General features: G+C 34.9%; 1 protein-coding gene across 1 annotated transcript in view; it reads left to right on the top strand.

Annotated features, from left to right (window-relative positions):
* Nucleotides 1–22,010, top strand: part of MSH4 (mutS homolog 4) — an 88,995-nt gene extending 66,985 nt beyond the window's left edge. Inside the window, exons 15-20 of the mRNA XM_019448858.2 lie at nucleotides 1,224–1,424; nucleotides 4,816–4,934; nucleotides 6,253–6,381; nucleotides 12,633–12,807; nucleotides 14,450–14,538; nucleotides 19,167–22,010. Coding sequence (XP_019304403.2) covers nucleotides 1,224–1,424; nucleotides 4,816–4,934; nucleotides 6,253–6,381; nucleotides 12,633–12,807; nucleotides 14,450–14,538; nucleotides 19,167–19,358 — 905 coding nt within the window. The 3' untranslated portion in view covers nucleotides 19,359–22,010. The remainder of the gene's footprint in view (nucleotides 1–1,223; nucleotides 1,425–4,815; nucleotides 4,935–6,252; nucleotides 6,382–12,632; nucleotides 12,808–14,449; nucleotides 14,539–19,166) is intronic.
* Nucleotides 22,011–23,325: the final 1,315 nt, after the last annotated feature.

Below are 23,325 nucleotides of genomic sequence, written 5' to 3'. Positions count from 1 at the left end.
TCAAGTACTTATGCCACTTAGTTTTTGATGGGAAATAAGTATCTTACAAAGTTGTTTCATATTTTTATATTTCTTATGGAAATGTTAACTTTTTCAATTGCTTTTTTTATTTTCTCTCTCTCCCTTTCTTCAAGGTATTTATTTATTTTGAGAGAAAAAAAAGTGTGCATGAATGCACCAGTGCAGTGCAGGGGCAGAGACAGAGAATCCAAGCAGGCTTCATGCTATTAGCATGGAGCCTGATGTGGGGCTTGATCCCACGAAATGTAAGATCATAACCTGAGCTGAAATCAAGAGTTGGAGGCTTAACTGACCGAGCCACCCAGGCGCCCTCAATTGGTACTTTATAAGTCAGAGCTTTTCGGTCTGTTAGATCTCCTTTGGAGTCAAAACCTTAATTTAACTATTTTAATAATAGTTTTCTTAACTATTAAGATATTTGATGTTGCCCCATTTTAATTTGAGAGGGATCATCCTGAAACTCAAACCTATAAATAATGACTTTGGGTGTTAAAATGCTTTTGAAATAGTTTAAAAATTATTTTCTAACCAACCTCCTTTTATAATGAATACTTTTGAGTTTATCCATGTGTTTCCTCTAGAGGCACATAGGATTTTAGTGTTTACTTGTCCCCAAACCCTTTTTTTTCTCCCTTTACCTTGGAAGGTATTCATGGAGACCTCATCACTATTTGTTTCTATAAATTAACAATATATTTTATGTCTGTTTTGACTATTATCTGAGTATTCTTTTTAGGCAAAACTTCTATAAAGGTTTGGACATAAAATTATTTTTATATTTGGTTTTACTCTATATTCATACCCCACTTGAAAAGCTAAGCATGCCAAATTTGAAATAATGCTGAAGGTGGGAATTAAGTAAATGTGCAATTTTGTAGTACTGGTGATTAATTGTTATTTTAAAAGTGTCATCAATGGCTAGTTGACTCTTTATTCTACACAAATTTGAAAATGTTATGAACTGTTTTAGAGCCCAGGACAATGACAAGGAACTAAATCCTACAGTTCCCTGGAAATGAATAAAAGTTGTGATGGTGATTAGAATGTGTCTATTATAATCTAGAGGGATTTAGGTAGAGATTAGGGTAAAATAATATCTTAATGTTATTGTCCCAAATTGACCCTAGTAAAGTCCCATGTACAACACCACAGGCCATTAAATATATTAATCTTACAATTCTTTTTTTTGTTTGTTTTTTCAGTTCGGCCAGAATTTACCGATACTTTAGCAATCAAACAGGGCTGGCATCCCATTCTTGAAAAAATATCTGTGGAAAAACCTATTGCCAACAATACCTTTATTACAGAAGGAAGTAATTTTTTGATCATAACTGGACCTAATATGAGTGGGAAATCCACATATTTAAAACAGATTGCTCTTTGTCAGATTATGGCCCAGATTGGTAAGTTATGGCTTTGCTTTATACTTACCAGTTCTGCTCCTCATTTAAAATGCCTTGTGCCTGGTATTTTAGATCCAGGTGCCTAATTAACCCAAGGAAGTTTGGAGGAGGTTTTCTTACTTAAAAGTATATGTGTCTACTATGTAGACTATAACTTTTGCTATTTGGTATTGGTTAAGCTCCATCCAGTTTGGATTGTACTGTACTAAAAATTTTGTTGGATGTAACAAGTCAAAACTACCTTACTGTAACTATTAATGTTGTATCAATTATTACTAAACTGAATCATATCATTATTTCTGATTGAAAACCGAGCTTTGTTGTGAAAAAGTGAAATAAGTAGGATAAGCTGCTGCCTTTAATAACTCATGTAAGATTTTTACCAAATTATAACACTGGGGAGAGAAACCTCTTTTACTTAATTAAGGGCTACCAGTAACTTGGGCACAGCAGTTGATACATTAACACATGTGTGCACACACATGCATATAAATGGCTGTCATTAGCCCAATATTGTCATGCATTTCTTGGTGTAGAGGCACAACTTAGCTCTGAAAACTAGGTTTCCTTGAGAACTCTATGAATCCGAAATGAGATGATTTGCCCTAATGCAGTGGTTCTCAATCAGGAATGATTTTGCCTCCCCCCAGCCCTCACTCCCACAAATTTGGCAATCTGGATACATTTTTGATTGTCACAGCTGAGAGGAGTGTAGAGTCCAGGGATGTTGCTGAACATCTTACAGTGCGCAAAACAGTCTTCTCCCCACCCTCCTCCCAACCCTTGATAGACCTCAGAAAAATTATCCAGCCCAAGATGTTAGTAGTGTGGTGGTTGATAAACCCTGGCCTAATGTAATGAATTGTAAGGGGAATACAGCAATAATAATATTGGTGATACAGTACTGATTTACCCTTATTACTGGGAAAGAAAATCAGATATGAGTGAATGAAGAGTAAATATTTTATTTGGTTTATGGTTTCATTGGATTGAAAAGGACATCTTAGCTAATCTTGTTCTGATTCATATGTGACATAATAATCTTGCTTGTATTTGTGAGGAGCTCTGTCCTTTTAAAAGAACAGAGTATGCAATCGCTGGGTCTCTAATTGTAGAGCGTTCATTATACTGAATTGAAATCTGACTTTCTATAACTTCTACTCATTAGTCCTAATTCTTCTATGTATCATAGAATAACCTAGTCTCTTTTGATAATAGCCTATCAAATATTAGAAGAAAATCATTCTACTTGTCACTCATTTTAAACCTCTAAGATACCTAGAAGTATATATAGTATCTCACATAATCTGATTGTAAAGGAAATAGTAGAACTTGAAAGGCATGGAGATGAAGAACATAGGCTTTGGAGCTAGACCTAGCTTGTCTAGTTACTAGCTCTGTGATCTTAGGCAAATTACTTAACTTCCTTAGTTTTCCTATCTGTAAGTGAAAATTATAATAGTATCTAATTCTAAGAGTTGTTGTAGTGATTAAGTGAAATAATGTGTATAAAATATGATGGACATAAGGTAAGGGTGTGAGAAAGAAAGAGACTTTCCAGACACAGTAAGAACATGTTATAAAAACAGTATGGTATGCCCAAGGAAGTACAAGAGGTTTTGTAATTCCTTTGGAGAGCAAAGAGTAGCTGTGAGTAGTAGTAGGATACAAAGCCAAAGACATGGGTAGGAGCCAGATCATGAAGGGCCTTAAGTACTTCACTGAGGAGATTGAACTTTACCCAGAAATCTATAGGGAGCTTTTGAAATTTAAACAAGAGAATGGCCTGGTTGGATTTGACTTTGGATAGATCACTCTGACTGATGTATGGTTAGATGAGAGCCAGACCAGAAGCAAAATATCAGCTGGGAGCTTCTGTAATAAATTAGATAGAAAAATGTAGAAAGCCTTTTTGGTAAAGGTAAATACAAATGAACTAAGAGGAGAAAGTACAAATGTATTCTGTATATGCTGTATTCTCCACTTGGGGCTTTCACATTTATTTTCCCACTTGATCCTTCCAGAAATCCTATGAGTAAGCTGTATTTAAGAGATCTATTTTCTCAGGTGTGATCATTATAATCACTATTGTTATTGTTACTTTTATTTTTAGTAGTATTATCCTGACTTATGCTTTCTTTTCCTGCTGGTCATTTTTCCTTAGAGAATAATCCTATTCTTCATCCTTATCTTGGCTTTAAGTCCTCAAACAATCAGGGTTTTGTTTCTTCACTCCCATTATTTCACCATTTTGTTCTATATGCTTACTACTTTTCCCATTGTATATTTTCATCCCCTTATGATTTTGGAATGCCTTTTATGTCTCATTCTGTACAGAGATAGGTGCATTAATCAGATTGATTTGCTTTCAAAGGGTGAATATTTTAGATTAGTTAGTATGATAACTTCTCAGGCAGAAATAGTCTCATGGATGAAAACTTTTAAAAAATTAAATGTTTTGCTTTCATTCTGATTCTGTGTATTTCTATACATTTCTAATAACAGATATTTCCTTATACATCTTTCTGTAACAGTTATATCAATTCAGGCTTCATAAGCATTTCCTTCAAATTTTCATATTTTGAATGTTTTTCATCTAACTATATTAAAATTTTTATGAGGCTTATAATATTTCTTTTTTTTAAAGTCAATGTATTTTTTTTTTAATTTTTTTTTTCAACGTTTTTTATTTATTTTTGGGACAGAGAGAGACAGAGCATGAACGGGGGAGGGGCAGAGAGAGAGGGAGACACAGAATCGGAAACAGGCTCCAGGCTCCGAGCCATCAGCCCAGAGCCCGACGCGGGGCTCGAACTCACGGACCGCGAGATCGTGACCTGGCTGAAGTGGGGACGCTTAACCGACTGCGCCACCCAGGAGCCCCAAAGTCAATGTATTTTTTAAGTTTATTTACTTTGAGAGCAAGAGAGTGGGACAGAGAGTGAGGAAGAGAGAGAGAATCCGAAATAGGCTCTACACTGTCAGCAAAGAGCCCAACACAGGGCTCAAACTCAAGAATGGTGAGATCATTATCTTAGGCAAAATCAAGAGTCAGAGGCTTAACTGAGCCACCCAGGTGCTCAAGTTTATAATATTTCTAATGTACTTGAATTTATGCTATATTATTTAACTTCCAAATAACTATGTGCAATAGTAAGGGCAAGTATTTCCATTTATATATGAGAAAGATGAGACTGGGAGAGTCTAATTGGTGCCCAAAGATACATGATAAGTGACAGAGCTGGGACCATGTCATCTAACTCTACATCCAGTGATCTTTCTACTATGTAATCCTTAGATCAGCTAATAAGTAATGAGTTGGTGAAAAGTGAAAAATATTAGTACTTATATTTTAAAACATTTCAATTGACTTTGACCTTCTATTTTACAGGATCATATGTTCCAGCAGAATATTCTTCCTTTAGAATTGCTGAACAGATTTTTACAAGAATCAGTACTGATGACGATATTGAAACAAATTCATCAACATTCATGAAGGAAATGAAAGAGGTACCTAAACTAAACTTTTCTTATGTTAAACTCATGTTAAATTCTTCCACTAATGACCAATTTTTATGTAAGAAACTATCCTTATACTAAAACATGCAGATGTGCTTATACTCCTCTACAAGAGACAGAGGGCAGTCAAAGACAGCAGCTTCCTACTTTCTGTCTTATGTGGAAATGGAAGAGGTTTTACTGAAAAATACACTTTCTAGAGAAAAAGCTAGTATTATTGAACAAAAAACATGCTTTCATATTTTTACATGGAATATATAAAAGACTTTTCAGAAAACAGTGACCTATTCAAGACCATTTTGCATAGTATCTATCATTCCTGTTAGGCTTGATTTTAAAATAAAAGATGATTGGATGCTTTTAAAAATCACCATCGTGTATGCCCCTTTAGAATTTTCACTTTCTGTAAAAATCTGTGTGTCCTCACCTTTTTCTGATCTGAGCCAGATGTCAAATAGACTTGAAGGGCTAAAGGAATTCAGTATAGTTTTTGGGCTATCTTAAGTAGGTAGAAATTAATGGACCACTGTAGAGTTAGATAACTTTTTGTAGATAGGGGGAGAATGGTTATTATTTATGACACTGTGTATGACTTTTACGTAATTATTTAGTATGTATTGAGTATCTGTGGGAGAATATAACAATATACTAGGTGCTTGAGGTGTATTTTTAAATGGTCCTAGCTCTCAAGAAGCTTAGCCTTAATAGAAAGGTAAAATGGCCATGAAATTTACTTTTGTGTCAGGACATAATGTGGATGGAATTCTATTTTTTGAGAAAGAGATTAATACTCTTCAGTTGAGAGTATTAGTCCTTGTTGAGCATGTATTTAAATTGGTTTAAATAGGAATCAATGGGCTTGGATACTTTCTCTTTAATTTTTCTCTCTTTACTCTCTAGAGAGGTGTTAAAATAAACTTGAGAAATAGTTTTGAGTATGTTATGACAATTGATTAGTCATTTGTGGAGAAGAAAATGACCATCTTTGTGCTTTATTTAGATATTTAATTCATTGCTTAGTTTTACTTCACTGTATCTAAAACATCAATATTTTAGATAATGGTTATTTACTCTCTGTTGTCTCATGCACACATGCATGTCTGTTTATGTATATATCAGTTATTCTATTGAAATTATTAGTCATGAGATTTTTAGAAGAAAAGCAATGTGTTAGTTTCTGCCTAGCAGGATATCTTTATAAAAATATGTTTTGGATGAATTATTAGAGACTGGATTTTTCCTCATTTTTTTTAAATGGTAGTGACAGCTGTTTGGTTACAATGAATAACATTAAAATTATATTTTCCAGATAGCATACATTCTACATAATGCTAATAACAAATCACTCATATTAATTGATGAGCTTGGCAGAGGTACTAATACAGAAGAAGGTATTGGCATTTGTTATGCTGTTTGTGAATATCTGCTGAGTTTAAAGGTATTCTCTATCTCTTTTAAGTGTATTAATTCTTAGTCCTTTTTTGATGTATCCTTTATATATTTATCATGAATGGATTTTACAGACACCTATAGAAAGCTCTTTAAACAATTTTAGGTGGTAAAAGCATACCATAGCATTTATATTTTTATTATTTCATTTCTGATGGAAGCAGAACAGCTAGTATGATAATCATGGTGTAGAAAGGAGGAAATCAAGAAATATAAATAATATTAAAACTAGTCACTTGGCTATAATCAAATTAAATAGCAAAACATGAAAGCATTTCAATAATTGTCTCTGTGTGTAGTAACATTGACTAGGATGTCATAACATGAAGTGAAAAACTAGGCGTCTGAGGTCATTTTATGGTAAATTTATTTTACTTACCCAACTAAAATTTCATTCCTTTAAAGAAAACAAGTTTTTAAAAATCTCTGTTATTAAGCTAATATGTAAAATATCAAAATATATATGGATATGAAAAAACTTAAAAATACTTTTCCATATTTAAAGTTCCTTGAAATATCCCTAAAATGATGTTCTTTTCCTTTTTTTTTTTTTTTTTTAATTTTTTTTTAACGTTTATTTATTTTTGAGACAGAGAGAGAGCATGAACAGGGGAGGGTCAGAGAGAGGGAGACACAGAATCTGAAACGGGCTCCAGGCTCTGAGCTGTCAGCACAGAGCCCGACGCGGGGCTCGAACTCACGGACCGCGAGATCGTGACCTGAGCCGAAGTCGGCCGCTTAACCGACTGAGCCACCCAGGCGCCCCAGTGATGTTCTTTTCCTTAAATGAGATTCCATAATGATTTATTATGTAGAATGAGAAAAATCTTATTTTATACTTGAAGGGTATATGATAAATCAGAAGTAATATTAATAGAGAACAGTAGTGTTTGTAAAACTGAATCTGTGTTGGTCGATCAGAATTTCTCATATAAATAAGATATATGCATTACTTGTTAGGATTAAAAGCTAGTTAGTATCTGTGATGGTTAATTTTATACATCAACCTGACTGGGCTACAGAGTACAGGACATTTGGTCAAACAGTATTTTGGGTGTATCTGTGAGGGTTTCTGGATGAGATTTGTATTTAAACTGGTAGACTGAGTAAAGCAGATTGCCCTCCCTAGTATGGGTGGCTCCATCTAATCAGTTTTGAGTGGGGTCCAGTTGAAGACCTGAATAGAACAAAAAGGCTGACTTTTCTGGGACTGAGAGGTTAATTCCTGCCTGACTGCCTTTAATCTAGAGTCATTTTTTCCTGATTCTGGAGTAGAATTGAAACATCAGCTCATTTTGGATCTTGAGTCTGCCAGCATTTGGCTCAAGTTGGCAGAAGTTTGGTTCTGAGGCCTTTAGATTCAGACTAGAACTACACAGTCACCTCTCTTGGGTCTCCAACTTGCTGATTGTAGACCTGGGGAGTTATCAGTGTCCATAATCATATGAGCCAATTCCTAATAGTAAATCAGTCAATCAGTCTCTCTCCTTCTTCCTCCCTCCCTCTACACAACCCCCCCCCCCATACACACACACCCTGTTAATTTTGTTTTTCTGGAGAACCCTGACTTACAGATTTTTTTTAATGTGAAATTTATTGTCAAATTGGTTTCCATACAACACCCAGTGCTCATCCCAACAGGTGCCCTCCTCAATGCCCATCACCCACCCGCCCCTCCCTCTCACCCCCCATCAACCCTCAGATTGTTCTCAGTTTTTAAGAGTCTCTTATAGTTTGGCTCCCTCCCTCTCTAACTTTTTTTTTTTCCTTCCCCTCCCCCATGGTCTTCTGTTAAGTTTCTCAGGGTCCACATAAGAGTGAAAACATATGGTATCTGTCTTTCTCTGTATGATTTATTTCACTTAGCATAACACTCTCAAGTTCCATCCACATTGCTACAAATGGCCAGATTCTATTCTTTCCCACTGCCAAGTAGTATTCCATTGTGTATATAAACCACATCTTCTTTATCCATTTGTCAGTTGATGGACATTTAGGTGCTTTCCATAATTTGGCTATTGTTGAAAGTACTGCTATAAACATTGGGGTACAAGTGCCCCTATGTATCATGCCTCTCTACTCCTGTATCCCTTGGGTAAATTCCTAGAAGTGCTATTTCTGGGTCATAGGGTAGATCTGTTTTTAATTTTTTGAGGAACCTCCACACTGTTTTCCAGAGCGGCTGCATCAGTTTGCATTCCCACCAGCAGTGCAAGAGGGTTCCCGTTTCTCCACATCCTCACCGGCATCTATAGTCTCCTGATTTGTTCATTTTAGCCACTCTGACTGGCGTGAGGTGGTATCTGAGTGTGGTTTTGATTCAGATTTTGATATTGAAGTGATTCTAGAGGAATTTTAAGGATGGATTTTCTGAATTGGTTCTGGAGTTTCTGGAATTGACTCTCTGATCTGATTAGATTTATTTTATTTATTTTACTCAAAGACTTTTGTTTTATTATATACATGGGCTGGGACTGATGGGAAGGGGTAGATGTAGTGGGCAACCATGGTCCAGATTAGTGTTGGATGCCCATACCGATGGCCATGGATATGCTAAAGGTCCCACCACTCTGCATGATGGTTTTCCTGATGCTGCTCATCAGCAACCAATTTCACATTCCAATCCTGAGACACGAAGAAATATTGAAGAGTACCCTGGCTGCCATGCCCACTGCATAGCCTGTCACAAAGCCCATCTTCATGTGGTTGAAGCAGCTTGCCTGGAACTGTGTATAGGCCCCAGAGCCACAAGGATCCTCTTAGTGTTCAGGTCCCTGCACTGTGGTGCCCCCACCTCACTTCTAATCTGATTAGATTTAAAGATACTGAGGACTCTATTTCTAGTAGTAGAGAGCACTAGTCATCCATAGTGTAAGGGTGGCCTCAGCAGAGGAGGATTTTAATAATCAAGTGGAAAGGATGACCCGTTCTGTGGATACCAATTGGCCTCTTTCCCCAGTTACCCCTGCCATCATCCAATGAACTCATGAACAAAGTGGCCATGGTGGCATGGATGGAGACTATACATGGACTCAGTAACAGATTTCCACTCACCATGGCTGACCTGGCTACAACTGTTGCTGAGTGCCCAATCTGCCTGCAGCAGAGACCAACAGTGAGCCTCCAATGGCACCATTCCCTGAGGTGATCAGCCAGCTGCCTAGTGGCAAGTTGATTACATTGGACTGCTTCCATCATGAATGGAACAGCAATTTGTTCTTACTAATGACTAGACACTTACTCTAAATATAGATTTTCCTTTCCTGCACATATTGTTTGTGCTGAAACTATTACCCGTGAACTTAATGCTTTATCCACCATTGTGGTATTTCACACAGAATTGTTTCTGATCAAGGAATTCACTTCATATCAAAGTGCAGCAATGGCCTTTTGCTCATGGAATTCACTGGTTTTATCATGTTCCCTACAATCCTGAGCAACTGGCTTGATAGAATGGTGGAATGGCCTTTTGAAGACTAAGTTACAGCACTTTCTAGGTGGCAATATCTTGCATGGCTGGGCAAGGTTTTCTAGAAACTTGTATATGCTCTGAATCAGCACCCATTATATGGTGCTGTTTTTCCTAGAGCCAGGATTCATGGGTCTAAGAATTAAGAAATGGAAATGGGAGTAGCACCACTCAACTATTACCCCTGGTGACCTGCTTGCAAGATGTTTGCCTCCTGTCCTCTGGACCTTATGCACTACTGGCCTAGAGAGCTTAGTTCCAAAGGGAGAAATGCTTCCACAAACACACAACAATGATTTCATTCCACTGAAAGTTAAGACTGCCACCAAGCCACTCTGGGCTCTTCATGCCTCTGAATCAATAGGCAAAGAAGGGAGGTACTGCACAGGCTGTAGTGACTGATCCTGAGTTCCAGTGGGAAATTGGATTACCAATCCATAATGGAGGTAAGAAAGAATAATTCTGGAATACAGGAGATCCCTAAGGGGTCTTGGTATTAGCATTCCTTGTGATTAATGTCAATTGAAAACTACAGCAACGCAATCCTGGCATGACTTCTAATGGCCCAGATCCTTTAGGAGTGAAGGTTTAGGCCATTCCATCAGGTAAAGAACCATGACCAGCTGAGGTACTTGCTGAAGGCAAAGGGAATACGAAATATATAGTGGAAGAAGGTAGTTACCAACTATGAGCATGTGACCAGTTACAGATGAGGACTGTAATTGTCATGAATAATGAGTATTTCTTCCTTATTTTGTTATGAATTTGTATGTATTTGTTTTCTTTCCTCTCTTATTCCCTTATCATGTGACATAAGATGTACTGAATTTATATCAGTATGTTTAACTATTATTACTTTTATGTCAATAGTATTTAACTTACAAGATATCAAGGAGAAGAGTAAACGTCACTCAAGGACTTTATGCTCCCTTAGGGGAAGGGATTGGTACATTCTCTTGTATGCAGGATAGTTGAAACATGTTAGGTGGAGTTATGACCTTGTTGTTGTCTTTATTTGGAGATTAGGTATGGTTTTAAGAGATGGTGTATAGGTATCAATTTGACAGGAGCTGGCCTTGTGTTAGTTAATTTTATATGTCAAATTGACTAGACCACAGAGTGCCCAGTTTGGTCAAACATCATTCTGGGTGTATCTGTTCTGAAGGTGTTTCTGGATAAGATTAACATGAGAATTGGTAGACTGAGGAAAACAGATTGCTCTCCCTAATGTGGGTGGGCCTAATCCAATCAGTTGAAGATTTGAACAGAACCAAAAGGCTGACCCTCTTGGGAGTAAGAGGTAACTCCTTCTGCCTGACTGCCTTCAATCTGGAACACTAGGTCTTTCCTGCCATCATATTTGAACTGAAACATCAGCACTTTTTAGGTTTTGAGCCTGCTGGCATTCAGACAGGAACTACACCATCAACTCTCCTGGATCTCTAGTTGGCTGACGGTAGATCTGAGAATTTGTCAGCCTCCATAATCACATGAGCCAATTCTTTATAATAAATCTTTTTATATGTGTATATATAATCTACAAATTATATGTACATACATACATATATATACATATATATGTGTGTGTGTATATATATATATATATATATATATATATATATATATATATAAAATCTTTATGCAGTATTGATATACACACTTACATAGTAGAAGATACATGTATTTCCTGTTGGTTCTGTTTCCTGAGAGAACAGTAATTATAGTATCCATTTCTGAGATATGTAACAGCTGAAAATAATGCTTTTACTAATATTTTGAATACCTGTCTTAGTTTGGGCTGCTATAGACAACAGAAATTTATTTTTCACAGTTCTGGAAAGTAGAATGTTGAGATCAGGGTTCTGTATGGTAGGGAGAACCTTTTTTCCAGGTTGTAGACTGTCAAGTTCTTATTGTGTCTTTGCATGGTAGAGAGGGCAAAAGAGCTCTCTGGGGTGACTTTTATTTAAATTTTTTTTTTTTTTAACGTTTATTTATTTTTTTGGGACAGAGAGAGACAGAGCATGAACGGGGGAGGGGCAGAGAGAGAGGGAGACACAGAATCGGAAGCAGGCTCCAGGCCCTGAGCCATCAACCCAGAGCCCGACGCGGGGCTCGAACTCACGGACCGCAAGATCGTGACCTGAGCTGAAGTCGGACGCTTAACCGACTGAGCCACCCGGGCACCCCGAGAATTTGCATCTTTAATAAGCTCCCCAAGGGGTTACTAAAGTTTGAGAATCATTGTCTTAAGCATTATTCTCAATCTTTTCTTTCTTTCCTATAAGTACCTAACTCAAACACAGTACAAATCTAAAAATGCAAAACCTTTGTAATTTTGAATACCTAAGACAAACCATTGATTCCACTTTCCAAAAAATAGTTATATGGAGGGAAGCTACTTTTAAAGTAAAGTTTTTTTCAAAGTTGAGAGAAATGGTATGATTTTGTTTGTAGATTACTTTTCTAATAAAGGATTACTTCACTTAACAGCTTTATTTCTGATAAACTTTGTCTTTTCAATATCTTCAGATATTTTTTTAGGATCTTATTTTTAGATTTGTTGTCTTTCCTGTATTGTAACATTCACATAATGTGTAAACATAATAAACATGTTTCTTTCATTGAATATAAATTTGCAAAACATTTTGAAATGAATTGACCATTATTAGTTTCATCTCTGCATCTCTGCCAAGCTACTTGGAAAATCAAACTAATTTTTTTTTCTAGTTCATTTTGAAAATACTGATATTTGTTGTTACATATTCTAGGCATTTACACTATTTGCTACACATTTCCTGGAACTATGTCATATAGAGGTCCTGTATCCTAATGTGGAAAACATGCATTTTGAAGTTCAGCATGTAAAGAACACCTCAAGAAATAAAGAAGCAATCTTGTATACCTACAAACTGTCTAGGGGACTCACAGAAGAAAAAAATTATGGTATTGCATATAGAAAGTATATCTATATAATATCTATTTATTGAAACACTACATATTCTCATAATTCTCCCCTTTACTTAGCTGTCAATGTAAGCAACTTTTCCTGTCATTCTTTTGAACACTTACATTCTCTAAGACTATATTTTCTATGTCAAGCTCACATTATATATATATCAAGCTTATATTTAAACTTGTATTAATCAGTACCTATGTAGAATTACAACACATGAAAGCCTCATTTTTCTATTCTTAGAAAAATGTAATGTAGCCTATATTTGCAAGTTATAAATGAATTGAAGATTGTGTATTTCTTACACACTTTTTCAGTAACATCTGTTTTCTTCAGATGCAGGGAACTTGATAATTAAATCTAAAGTCTTAAAAGAGAATGTATTATTACCAAACCATATGATATTTATAAACTTGATTAGATATTTTCTATCTAAAACATTATGTGACATGAGTAAAATCTCATGGATTCAGAAAATTTTCAATTGACCTATACATATAAAGTTTCTAAAATTATTTTGTTTCTTATCTTATCTTATCTTATCTTATCTTATCTTATCTTATCTTATCTTATCTTATCTTATTTTTTGAGAGAGAAAGTGCATGCATGTGATTGGGGGACAGGCAGAGAGATTGGGAAAGAGAATCTTAAGCAGCATGAGCACCCAACAGGAGCCCAATATGGGCTCATTCTCACAACTTTGAGATCATGATCTGACACAAAATCAGGAGTCTGATGCTTAACTGACAAAGCCATCCAGGCATCTCCCTAAAATTATTTTAGCTATGAATGTGATCCTTGTGAGGGGGGGGGGGGTAAAAGGCATCTTTGTTTTGCTATTTGAAATGGGAAGTCACCTGCATAACTTAGTTTATATCAGATATTTTTACAGGCCTTAATTTCATCTATTAAAATGGAGATAATTATATATATAGGGCCTATGAAGATTAAAGGAATTATCAAATATGAACTGCTTAACATAATGCCCAGGAATTAGTAACTTCTCAGTAAATGTGTTAGTGTTGTTTCTATTGCCTCTTAAGTAGTATATTCAGTAAACCTATTAGCACACAGTAAAAGGTTTATGTGGCACTTATACAATAAAATTAAGCTCAGGGAACAGGAGAATACTAGATTGTACTTTGAATTTACATGAAGACTAGTCATCTACAGTTATATCTTCTGAGAAATCTCTCTCTCTCTTAATGCTAAAAAGATGAACATTCAGCTGTAAGGTTATCTCTGTGACTAGGATTATCTCTTATCCCCTGCAAAGCTCTATCCTTTGATCTTCTATTAACCAACTGCATTTGTGGTTGGAATTCCAATGTTATTATTCAGTTTTTTAATTATCCCTTTTGTTTTCCCTATCATGTTTTCCTGGGTATCTCAGAAGTATGTTGAAAAACAAGTGAACCTCTACTTTGTCATATTTCCCAGACAACTAATTATATCCTAAAATTGGGAAATTGTCATTCAGAACTTTGGAAAACTCAGTTTTGAGAATTGTTAAGTAGTTCAGAAATGCCTACAGAATGGAAGGTTAAAGCTGTGAAGAAAAGATTATTACTGCTCAAAGTAAACATAATACCCACAGTAACAATATTGAAATCCCATTGTATGTAATTTTAGGATTAAAAGCTGCAGAGGTGTCATCACTCCCACCATCAATTGTCTTGGATGCCAAAGAAATCACAACTCAAATTACCGGACAAATTTTGGTAAGAAACTTTTTAGCAATAAGAATTGGTTTTCAAATATTTAATAATTAATAACTAAAAAATTTAAAAAGTCTAATCCTAAGTAAGTTGAACCCTTTTTATTTCCCACAACTTTTTTGGTTTGGTCTATTTCAACCTTTCCCAGCAAACCAATTAATAAGATAGTAGACAAAAATTAAACAGGTTGGTCCCTATTATACTTATTGCTACACTAACTTTATGATGAGAAAATAAATCTGTATAAAATAAGTGTTAAAAATAAAAATCACTATGCACCACACTTTCATATCTTCTTAAATAGTTTTTAATACTCTTTTATCTTTTAACCATATAAGCTGTATAACTCATCATGAAGCAGTTAGGTCTTTCTAATATAAGATATATGATAAAGGTGTTTTTTTCACATTTTTACAGCTGAAATTCGCAGAGGTTTTTCTAGGAAGCAATAGATTCAACACTGAACTTATATCTATTATTTCAAAATTTGGAAATCTTTTTTTTTTTTTTTTAGGTCAAGTTGCTATATGCTTTAAGAATGCATTGTGTTCCATAAACTAAAAGCTAGGTACATTATGAAATTTTCTTCAGTAGTAACAGTTTCCTTTGTCTTTTGTTCTTTCTTAACCTTTCAATTTTTATTGCATTCCTTCAGTCTCTTGAGCTCCTAGACTGTCTTTATGACCTTACTTGCCTAATCCCTCATTTGAATCCCTTCAGCAATTTTGACAGTGTTGTACTTCTGAAGACCTCTCATTACCTAGTTCCTCAGACTTCATCTTGCCAAATTCCAATTATGACAGGTCTTCTCCTGTTGCCTTATAGGCTTTGGCTTTCCTAATAATAATGCTCTAAATATATTCAAGACAAGCTAATTTTATCTACTGTAAATTCAGATTATTCTACCTTTAGTTCAATATTGTACTGGATAGTTTTTACCCCTTTCTTCTATTGATCCCTGTAGAGTTTCTTTACCTTAACTCTTTGAAAACATTTCTACTCTTCCTAAACCCTCAATATCCTCATTGTGTACAGAAAATTTACCTGTGCTTTTTTTTTTTAAGTTTATTTATTTATTTTGAGAGAGAGAGCATGCAGGGGAGGGGCAGAGAGAGAGGGAGAGAGAGAATCCCAAGTAGGCTTACTGTTGGCAAGCTTTGCCAACAGTACGGAGCCAGATGCGGGGCTTGAACCCACGAACTGTGAGATCATGACCTGAGCCAAAATCAAGAGTCAGATACTTAACCAACTGAGCCACCCAGACATCCCCCCCCCCACTTTTTTTTTTTTTTTTTAAGTTTATTTCACCTCCTATGCTTTTTGAGAGCCTTCAGGTTATCTTGATGAGACCTTGAACTTTTTCTCCTTAAAAACTCTGTTTTGGAATTTGTTTTTTACCTAGTTCTCTTCCTTTCTATCTTAGAGGAAGAGATTACCTTTCAACTTATTTGAAGTTAACTTTTCTACCTTCTTTCCATCTCCAGTAATATAACTTCATCAGTTTCCTTTCTTCTTTTTTTTTAAGATTTTATTTTTTCCATAATATCTACACCCAATATGGGGCTCCAACTCACAACCCCAAGATCAAGACTTGCATGCTATACTGACTGAACCCGTCAGGTGCCCCATTTAAAAAAATTATTTTACTTTTTTAAAGTAATCTCTACATCCAATGTGGGGCTCGAGTGTACAACCCTGAGATTAAGAGTTATATGCTCTACCAACTGAGCCAGCCATGCACCCCTTGTTTCTTTTGTTTTCTTTGTATCCTTAGTGTTTGTTCACTGGCTTTTCTTTTTTCTTATGAATATGCTTAGGTTTTTTCCTAAGAAATATTTCTTTTTTACCTTACTTCTCACATGATATTTCTCTTCTTTGTACTGCCAACTTCTTAAGAGTAATAGCTACGTGCTTCTTCCATATTCCACTTGCAAACTGGATCTTGTCATCATTCCACTGAAACTTTCTTTTAAATACCAACTGATGATAAACTCTTCCGACCTTTTTTTCACTTCTCATCTTCCCTGGTCTTTCTGTGGTATTTTACACTATCCTTCTTTCTCTTTTCATAATTCTTCCCTGTCTTAACCACTGGGGAACTGTCATCTCTTGGATATCTTCATTCTCCTACCTCTGGTTATCCCTTCTTTCCTTCCTATACCAGTGCTTTAAAAAAAAAAAATTTAATGTTTATTTATTTTTGAAAAAGAGACAGAGTGTGAGTGGGAGAAGGGCAGAGACAGAGGGAGACACAAAATCCAAAGCAGTCTCCAGATTCTGAGCTGTCAGCACAGAGCCGGATGCAGGGCTCTAACCCAGGAACTGTAAGATCATGACCTGGGCCGAAGTCAGACGCTTAACCGACTGAGCCACCCAGGCGCCCCACCGGTGCTTTTATCATTCCACTTATTAAATGGAATTGTTCCTAAGATTTTGCCCTTCTTTCTTTGTTTAAAACTGTGTTCTTGGTGAGCTCATCTTTTCCTCAACTTCTGTTTTCACTTCTTTTTGACTTTGAATCTATATATTTTTTCTTCTTATTTCTTCTTGAAATCTCAATTTATGTTTTCACTCTTTAATAGGACCATAATTAAATATATCATCTGAAAAATCTTCTCATCTCTTTACTTCCAAATCTCCCAGTGACCCATTAGGATCATCTATGAATCCTTAATCACCTCTCGGTAAGGACCGTGCAGTAGATTCTCTCTCTTTTCCAGTCTATCCTTCTTCTACCAGATTGACTCCTAAGCATAGCTTTTATCATGTTTCCCTGTTCAGAAGCTTTTGGTTGTTTCTTACCAAATAAAAGTCAAACTGCTTAGCCTAGTGTTAAAAGTCTTCTATGATTATTTCTCAAAATATATAGTCTTAGAATTACCTATGTCAGAGGGCACCTGGGTGGCTCAGTCAGTTAAGGGTCTGACTCTTGATTTCAGTTCAGATGATGATCTTCCGGTTGTGCGATCAAGCCTCCTCCTATTGGACTCCACACTGGGGATGAAGCCTGCTGAAGATTCTCTCTCCTTCTTCCTTGCATGTGTGCAAGCTCCCACTCTCTCAAATATATAAATAGATAGATAAATATCTTAAAAAAGAATTACCTTCATCAGAATCACCCACGGTGCTGGGAATCATCTTAGATTTTCAAGGATTTCCTGTGGCTTAGGAATTTACATTTTTAAGCAGTCTTCAAATGATTCTTCAACACACTAAAGTTTGTTAATTACTGCTTTATGATCTCCCTGTTTTTACTTCCCCAACCCTACATAACATTTCTCAGTTTAACTATAGCATACATTTCTGCCACATTGAGTTACTTGTCATTCCATCATTTTGACCTGACTGTGTATTGGGATTTTTAACGTGTCTGCTCTAGCTGTTTCCTCTATCCAGAATGCACTTCCTTCTACATTTTTCTATCAAGACTCTTTCCAAATATTCCATCCTATTTAAACTTTTCTTAACCTGAGCTGGAAATGAGTTCTCCTTCCTCTGAGAATTTTGTATCTCTTTCATGAGACTTATCTTAATTTCTTAAAGCAGTTGCTTATGAATATGTCTCTTTCACTATAATAATATGTCTCTTTCATTGAGCTTCTTGAGTTCCATTGTCATGTCAGGTAGACATTTTTTTATCCCCCATGACATTAACATGAGGTTTGGGACCTGGAATATAGAGGATAATAGATATTCAGTAACTGTTTGTTATTTAAATAGTAAACTGATAGTTGATCATTCAGTGTATCACATAGATGGGTGAATAAATGATAATCTTATTCTACCTCATGGAGTTTTATTCTATTAGAGTGAACGAAGAAAAATACCTTGAATTCCTTGCTATTGAAAAAGAGTTGGGGGATTTTATTTCTCTTAGTGAAGGGAAATTCGCTGACTTGCCAATAACAGTTTAAGATTGAAAATGCTAATTCTTCTATCTAGTTCAGCAAACCAGGTGAATGAAGAATTTTCTAGCTGTACTCACAACCCTGAACTAGTTCTCAAAGACTGAATATCTAAAGGCTTTGTAAAGTACTAGAAGATTCCTGTTTTAAACATTGTTTCTTGAGTATTCTTAAGTATAGTTTAAGAATTAAGGCATAATTTCAAGCAGCTATTTATGGTGCTTATTTTCAACATGTAATTTACCCCTCAAGCAGTATTTTGTTTTAGGCTCTAGCAGTTTCCATATATGAAATCTCTTGAGGGACAGGCAATTTACTGATGACCCATTCTGTCCACCAGTTTATCTGCTGGGGAATTAAGATAGGAGATAGCAGAGTAGTACTCTTGGGTGACATTTAAAATGAATGCTGCATAGCAATGAGCAGTTATGTTGCGTGAGAAATTTGACCTATTTAGCAGAATTTTTTTCATTCAGAAGTGATTTTCAAAAATAAGAATCTGTCATAAAGTAGTAAATACTCATGAAAAAGTTAATTTTTTCAAAACAATATTTCTTTATTTTTTCTGGTATATTTTTTACTAGTTGGATGGAATTGACTTATCCAAAGGAATTAGTTACCTTTGAGTTCTGTATTTCTATGAAGGAAAAGAGAAAATCGCCAGAATTTTAAAATAAAGTTATAGTAACCATATTTTAATTTTTATCTATATTTTTTCAAAAACAGCAAAACCAAAGAAGTACCCCTGAGATGGAAAGACAGAGAGCTGTGTACCATCTAGCCACTAGACTTGTTCAAACTGCTCGAAACTCTCAATTGGATCCAGACAGTTTACGAACATATTTAAGTAATCTCAAAAAGAAGTATGAAACAGATTTTCTCAGGGCTGAACAATTTTCAGGAAAGACTGAAGAATAATAACAATTCACATCATGTACTAATGAAATAATATATCTTAATATGAGGAAACTAGGATTCATTTTTCTCAAGAGCAAGAGAAAATATTTGCTAAATTTTATATTTTAATGGAAAATTACATTATATTAACCTTAGAATTATCATCTATGTATTCTGTGTAAGAAAATATTTGTTATAACTTAACATATTGGAACCATTTAAAGGACTGATTTTTATGTTAGAAGAACGTCAATGTGACATTTTTTTCTCATTTGTGAAAATTCATGTTGTTATGTCTTAACTGTATTTATACTTACAAGTTATGCTTTAAATGCTATTATAAATACCTTAGTTTTAAAAAAACACTTTTTTCAGTCTGGAAACTTGTGTGAGTTCTTTTATGCTCTCTTCTGAAGCAGTAAGACCCTATGGCTCAATAATTTCTTAATTAGTACCCCCCAAATTCCAACACTGGATGCTTCTGAAGTTTGTTAGGATAATATTGGGAATTTTAAAGTATTCTTTTTGACCGTTCTGAATAGGTCTAAAGGGTGAAAAGAAACAAACAGATATTTTGTAATGCAGAGAATGTTTTTGGAAGGAGTCACCATCACCCACCCTTTCAGTTTTCCAAATACCAGGCATTTGATTTTGTTGTCCAAGTTTTCATTTTTGGCCATCTTTTTTAAGTGAGTAACCAAAGCAGCATAAAGGTAATATTGGTTCATTTGCCTCAGGGAGCATTTTATAGAATATAAAATTTATAGAATATAATTTTATAGAATAAAATTTTATAGAATGTAGAAATTTATAGCATTTTTCCAGAGCATGTGGCTTACACCACTACTTCAGAGTTTACCAGATCATTCTTGTTTCCTAAATGGACAAAAGTAGACGGAAGACCAGCTGTTGTTCAGTAACTGTAAAGAGTAGGGCTGTTGTCTTTTCAAATACCTTATTTCTACAATTCCATCTCACTAGATGACTGACTTACATAATCCCATCCCAAAGGCCCAAGATAGGGAGATTATTCTTTTCTTAGACAATGAAGTATCTGGAATTCAGGGCATACATTCAATAAACTGCAGAATTCATAGTAATTTAGCCCAAAAAATATATTTACAGACTGGTTAGGGCCCTATTTTTTGTCAATGTGTGCATATTTTATACAATTTAATATTTTTGACTTTATTAAATTTTAAGCATTCTAAGTACATACTAGCAGCGAGATATTGAAAAAGTTATAATTTGGTTGGCATACATGCTTGTTTGAAATGTAATTGTAAATTAGTGTTAGTATTTAAATTTGATACATGTTAAACATCCCATTAGACTACTTATATTACCTATTGTCATGTTTTAGAGAGTACCACAATATTTTAATTTGACCATTAGCCATTGTTTTAATTCAGTCTTTGAAATGAATTCTATTTTATGCAGTCATTCATAAAAGCAGTTAGATAATTTAGGCTTGCAGCAAATATCTAAAAGTTCTTGAGGATGACAAGGGTGTGGCACATGGTCTGAGAAGAAAAGGGAAGTAATAATAAAAGGCAGAAAGGGAGCAGGCAGTAGGATAAAAAACAGGCAAGCAGAGACAAGTACAGAGTATAAAATATGCAGAATATCATTTCCTTAAATGTATTAATTTCCCTTTAGATTTAACCCCAATATTAGATTCCACCAGACTTTTAAGAAATTTTTCATGATTTAGATCTTTTGCTAAAGAAACTGTAGCCAACTGATTAATCCCTTTTATTTTATTTTAGGTTTAGAACACTGAAATAAAAATAGGTTTATATCTTCTTAAAATTAAATTACTTTTTCTTCAGTCGTTTTGTGTGTAGCTGAAACATACAAAACAAATTAAATGAAGATATAATTATTATGTTATGGTACTATAGAATAGAAGTGAGTACTAGGGAGACCATCCATTCTTTAATTTTAAGGTCTATTTGCTTTTTTTCTTCAGTAACTTTTCACTTTGCCTTTCTCTAAAATTATAGATCATTATCTCATAATCAAGCTTTTTAAGATAAATGTTCATAACGTAGCAAACTCCTTTAATTTCCGCCTCAAAGCCATTCTTTTAGTCTGTCCTACCTTTCTCCTCACATAAAGCAGTCTCTTTCAAGTCTAGGGTTAAAGGATGTAGAGTAGAAGGAAATGGCAGCTTATCCTCATGCCTGGGAGTCATGCATTTATTTTTAAATTTACATACAGTAAAGTTAACTCTTTTTTGTATAAAGTTATATGAATTTTAGCATATTTATGGCTTCATGAAATCACTACCATGATCAGTTTCTTCATCAAATACTGAACAATTCCTTCACCTTCACATCATTCCCTTAGTATTGTCCTTTTTTTGTCAGATCCTTCCCTGACCCCTGACTTTAACCCAGCAATCACTGGAAATTAAGCATTCCATCCCAGTAGTTTTGTTTCTTCCTTAATGTCCAACAAATGGAATCCTATAGGATGGAACTTTTTGAGACTGGCTACTTTTGCCCAGCATAATGCATTTTAGAATTTGTCCATGTTGTGCTCTTTTATTGCTGACTAGTATTTCATTATTTATATGTGCCATAGTTTTACCTGTACACTCATTGAAGGACAGTTGGGTTTCCAGTTTTTGGCAATTATGAATTAACTGTTAAAAAACATTCATGCATAGATTCTTGTGTTAGTGTTGTTTTAATTTACATAGGTTAAATAGGAGTAGAATATGTGTTTAACTTCATAAGAGTTCCCCAAACTGATTTCTGAAGTGGCTGTTCCATTTTGCATTCCCATCAGCTAAGGATGAGAATGTCCCACATGTTCTGTAGCACTTGGTTTTATCAGTTTTTTTTTTTTTTAATTTTAGTCATTCCAATAGGTATGTAATTAGATAGATACCTGAGTATCTAGGTGAGTAATATAGGTGAGTAATTAGATTTTAAAGCTATTCTGATAATTCTTTAGCAAGCAAAAACTAGTCTGACCTTTTTAACCAAATTAAATCACTATTTTATATGCTAGTGTTAAAAAAATATTCAAATGTTAATAGTGTGTATGTAGTATGAACTTCCTTTGTGCATATTTATGAGCTTAAAATGTGCTCAATTATAATTAAATGTACTTTAGTTAAGTGTATAAATTCAATCCTGTAATGCATTTGTACCTCATAGGAATGAAAATGGAAGGAAAGGAAAAACAAATGATCTGGTTATATTGCTACTTTGCTATTTCCATTCTATTCTTTAGAAGTTTAAATCACACAGTTGGTTAGCTATAGGATCAGAATGAATACTCTTTTCCTATAAATTGTCAAAATTTTGATAGTCCCCAGATTGCAAGTAGACAGTGAAAACAGCTACTAAGTGCCATAATCTACTAGAATGGATCCTAAAATACACAGTGATGAGGTGGGAAACAGATTTTAATTGTCAAGAACTATTAAGATATAACTGTGTATGGTAATAGATGGTAACTAGACTTACAGAATAACTCTGTCATATACCAGAAACTAATATAATGTTATATGTCAATTACACCTTGATTAAAAAGAAAAGAACTGTGAAGGGTCTGATATTTTTACCTTACTTACAAAGTAGCAGTTTAGCTTATGACAATTTTGTGTTTGCTGTCAGAAGACAAAAGAGTTTTGGCTCAGAAACAAAAGACTTTATTGCTAATGGCACATGATGCGGCATGAGCTTCATGTTTGTGTTGGTTCCAGGTATCCCCATCTTCTAAGACATGAAGTGGTCTGGTTAGATATGTACACAGGGGATTTATACTATGGCTGAGAAACTCCAAGCTAGGGAAACTTTTATAATGAGCTTCTAGCAAACCTGCCTCTGTTCAGAGAGAGACCCTGTCTCTGTCTTCCAAGGGTGTTTATTATACACACATCCTTAAAAAGGTAGTCAAGTATAAGGCAGGTAATACCTCTGCTCATAAGACAGGCAGAAACATGAGAGACCCATGGAGAATTGTCTCCCAG

This window comes from Panthera pardus, unplaced genomic scaffold (genome assembly GCF_024362965.1).
Source record: "Panthera pardus isolate Hobbes unplaced genomic scaffold, ASM2436296v1 HiC_scaffold_11, whole genome shotgun sequence".
In the NCBI taxonomy this organism is placed as follows: Eukaryota; Metazoa; Chordata; class Mammalia; order Carnivora; family Felidae; genus Panthera; species Panthera pardus.
This window is presented reverse-complemented; position numbering and strand designations above follow the sequence as displayed.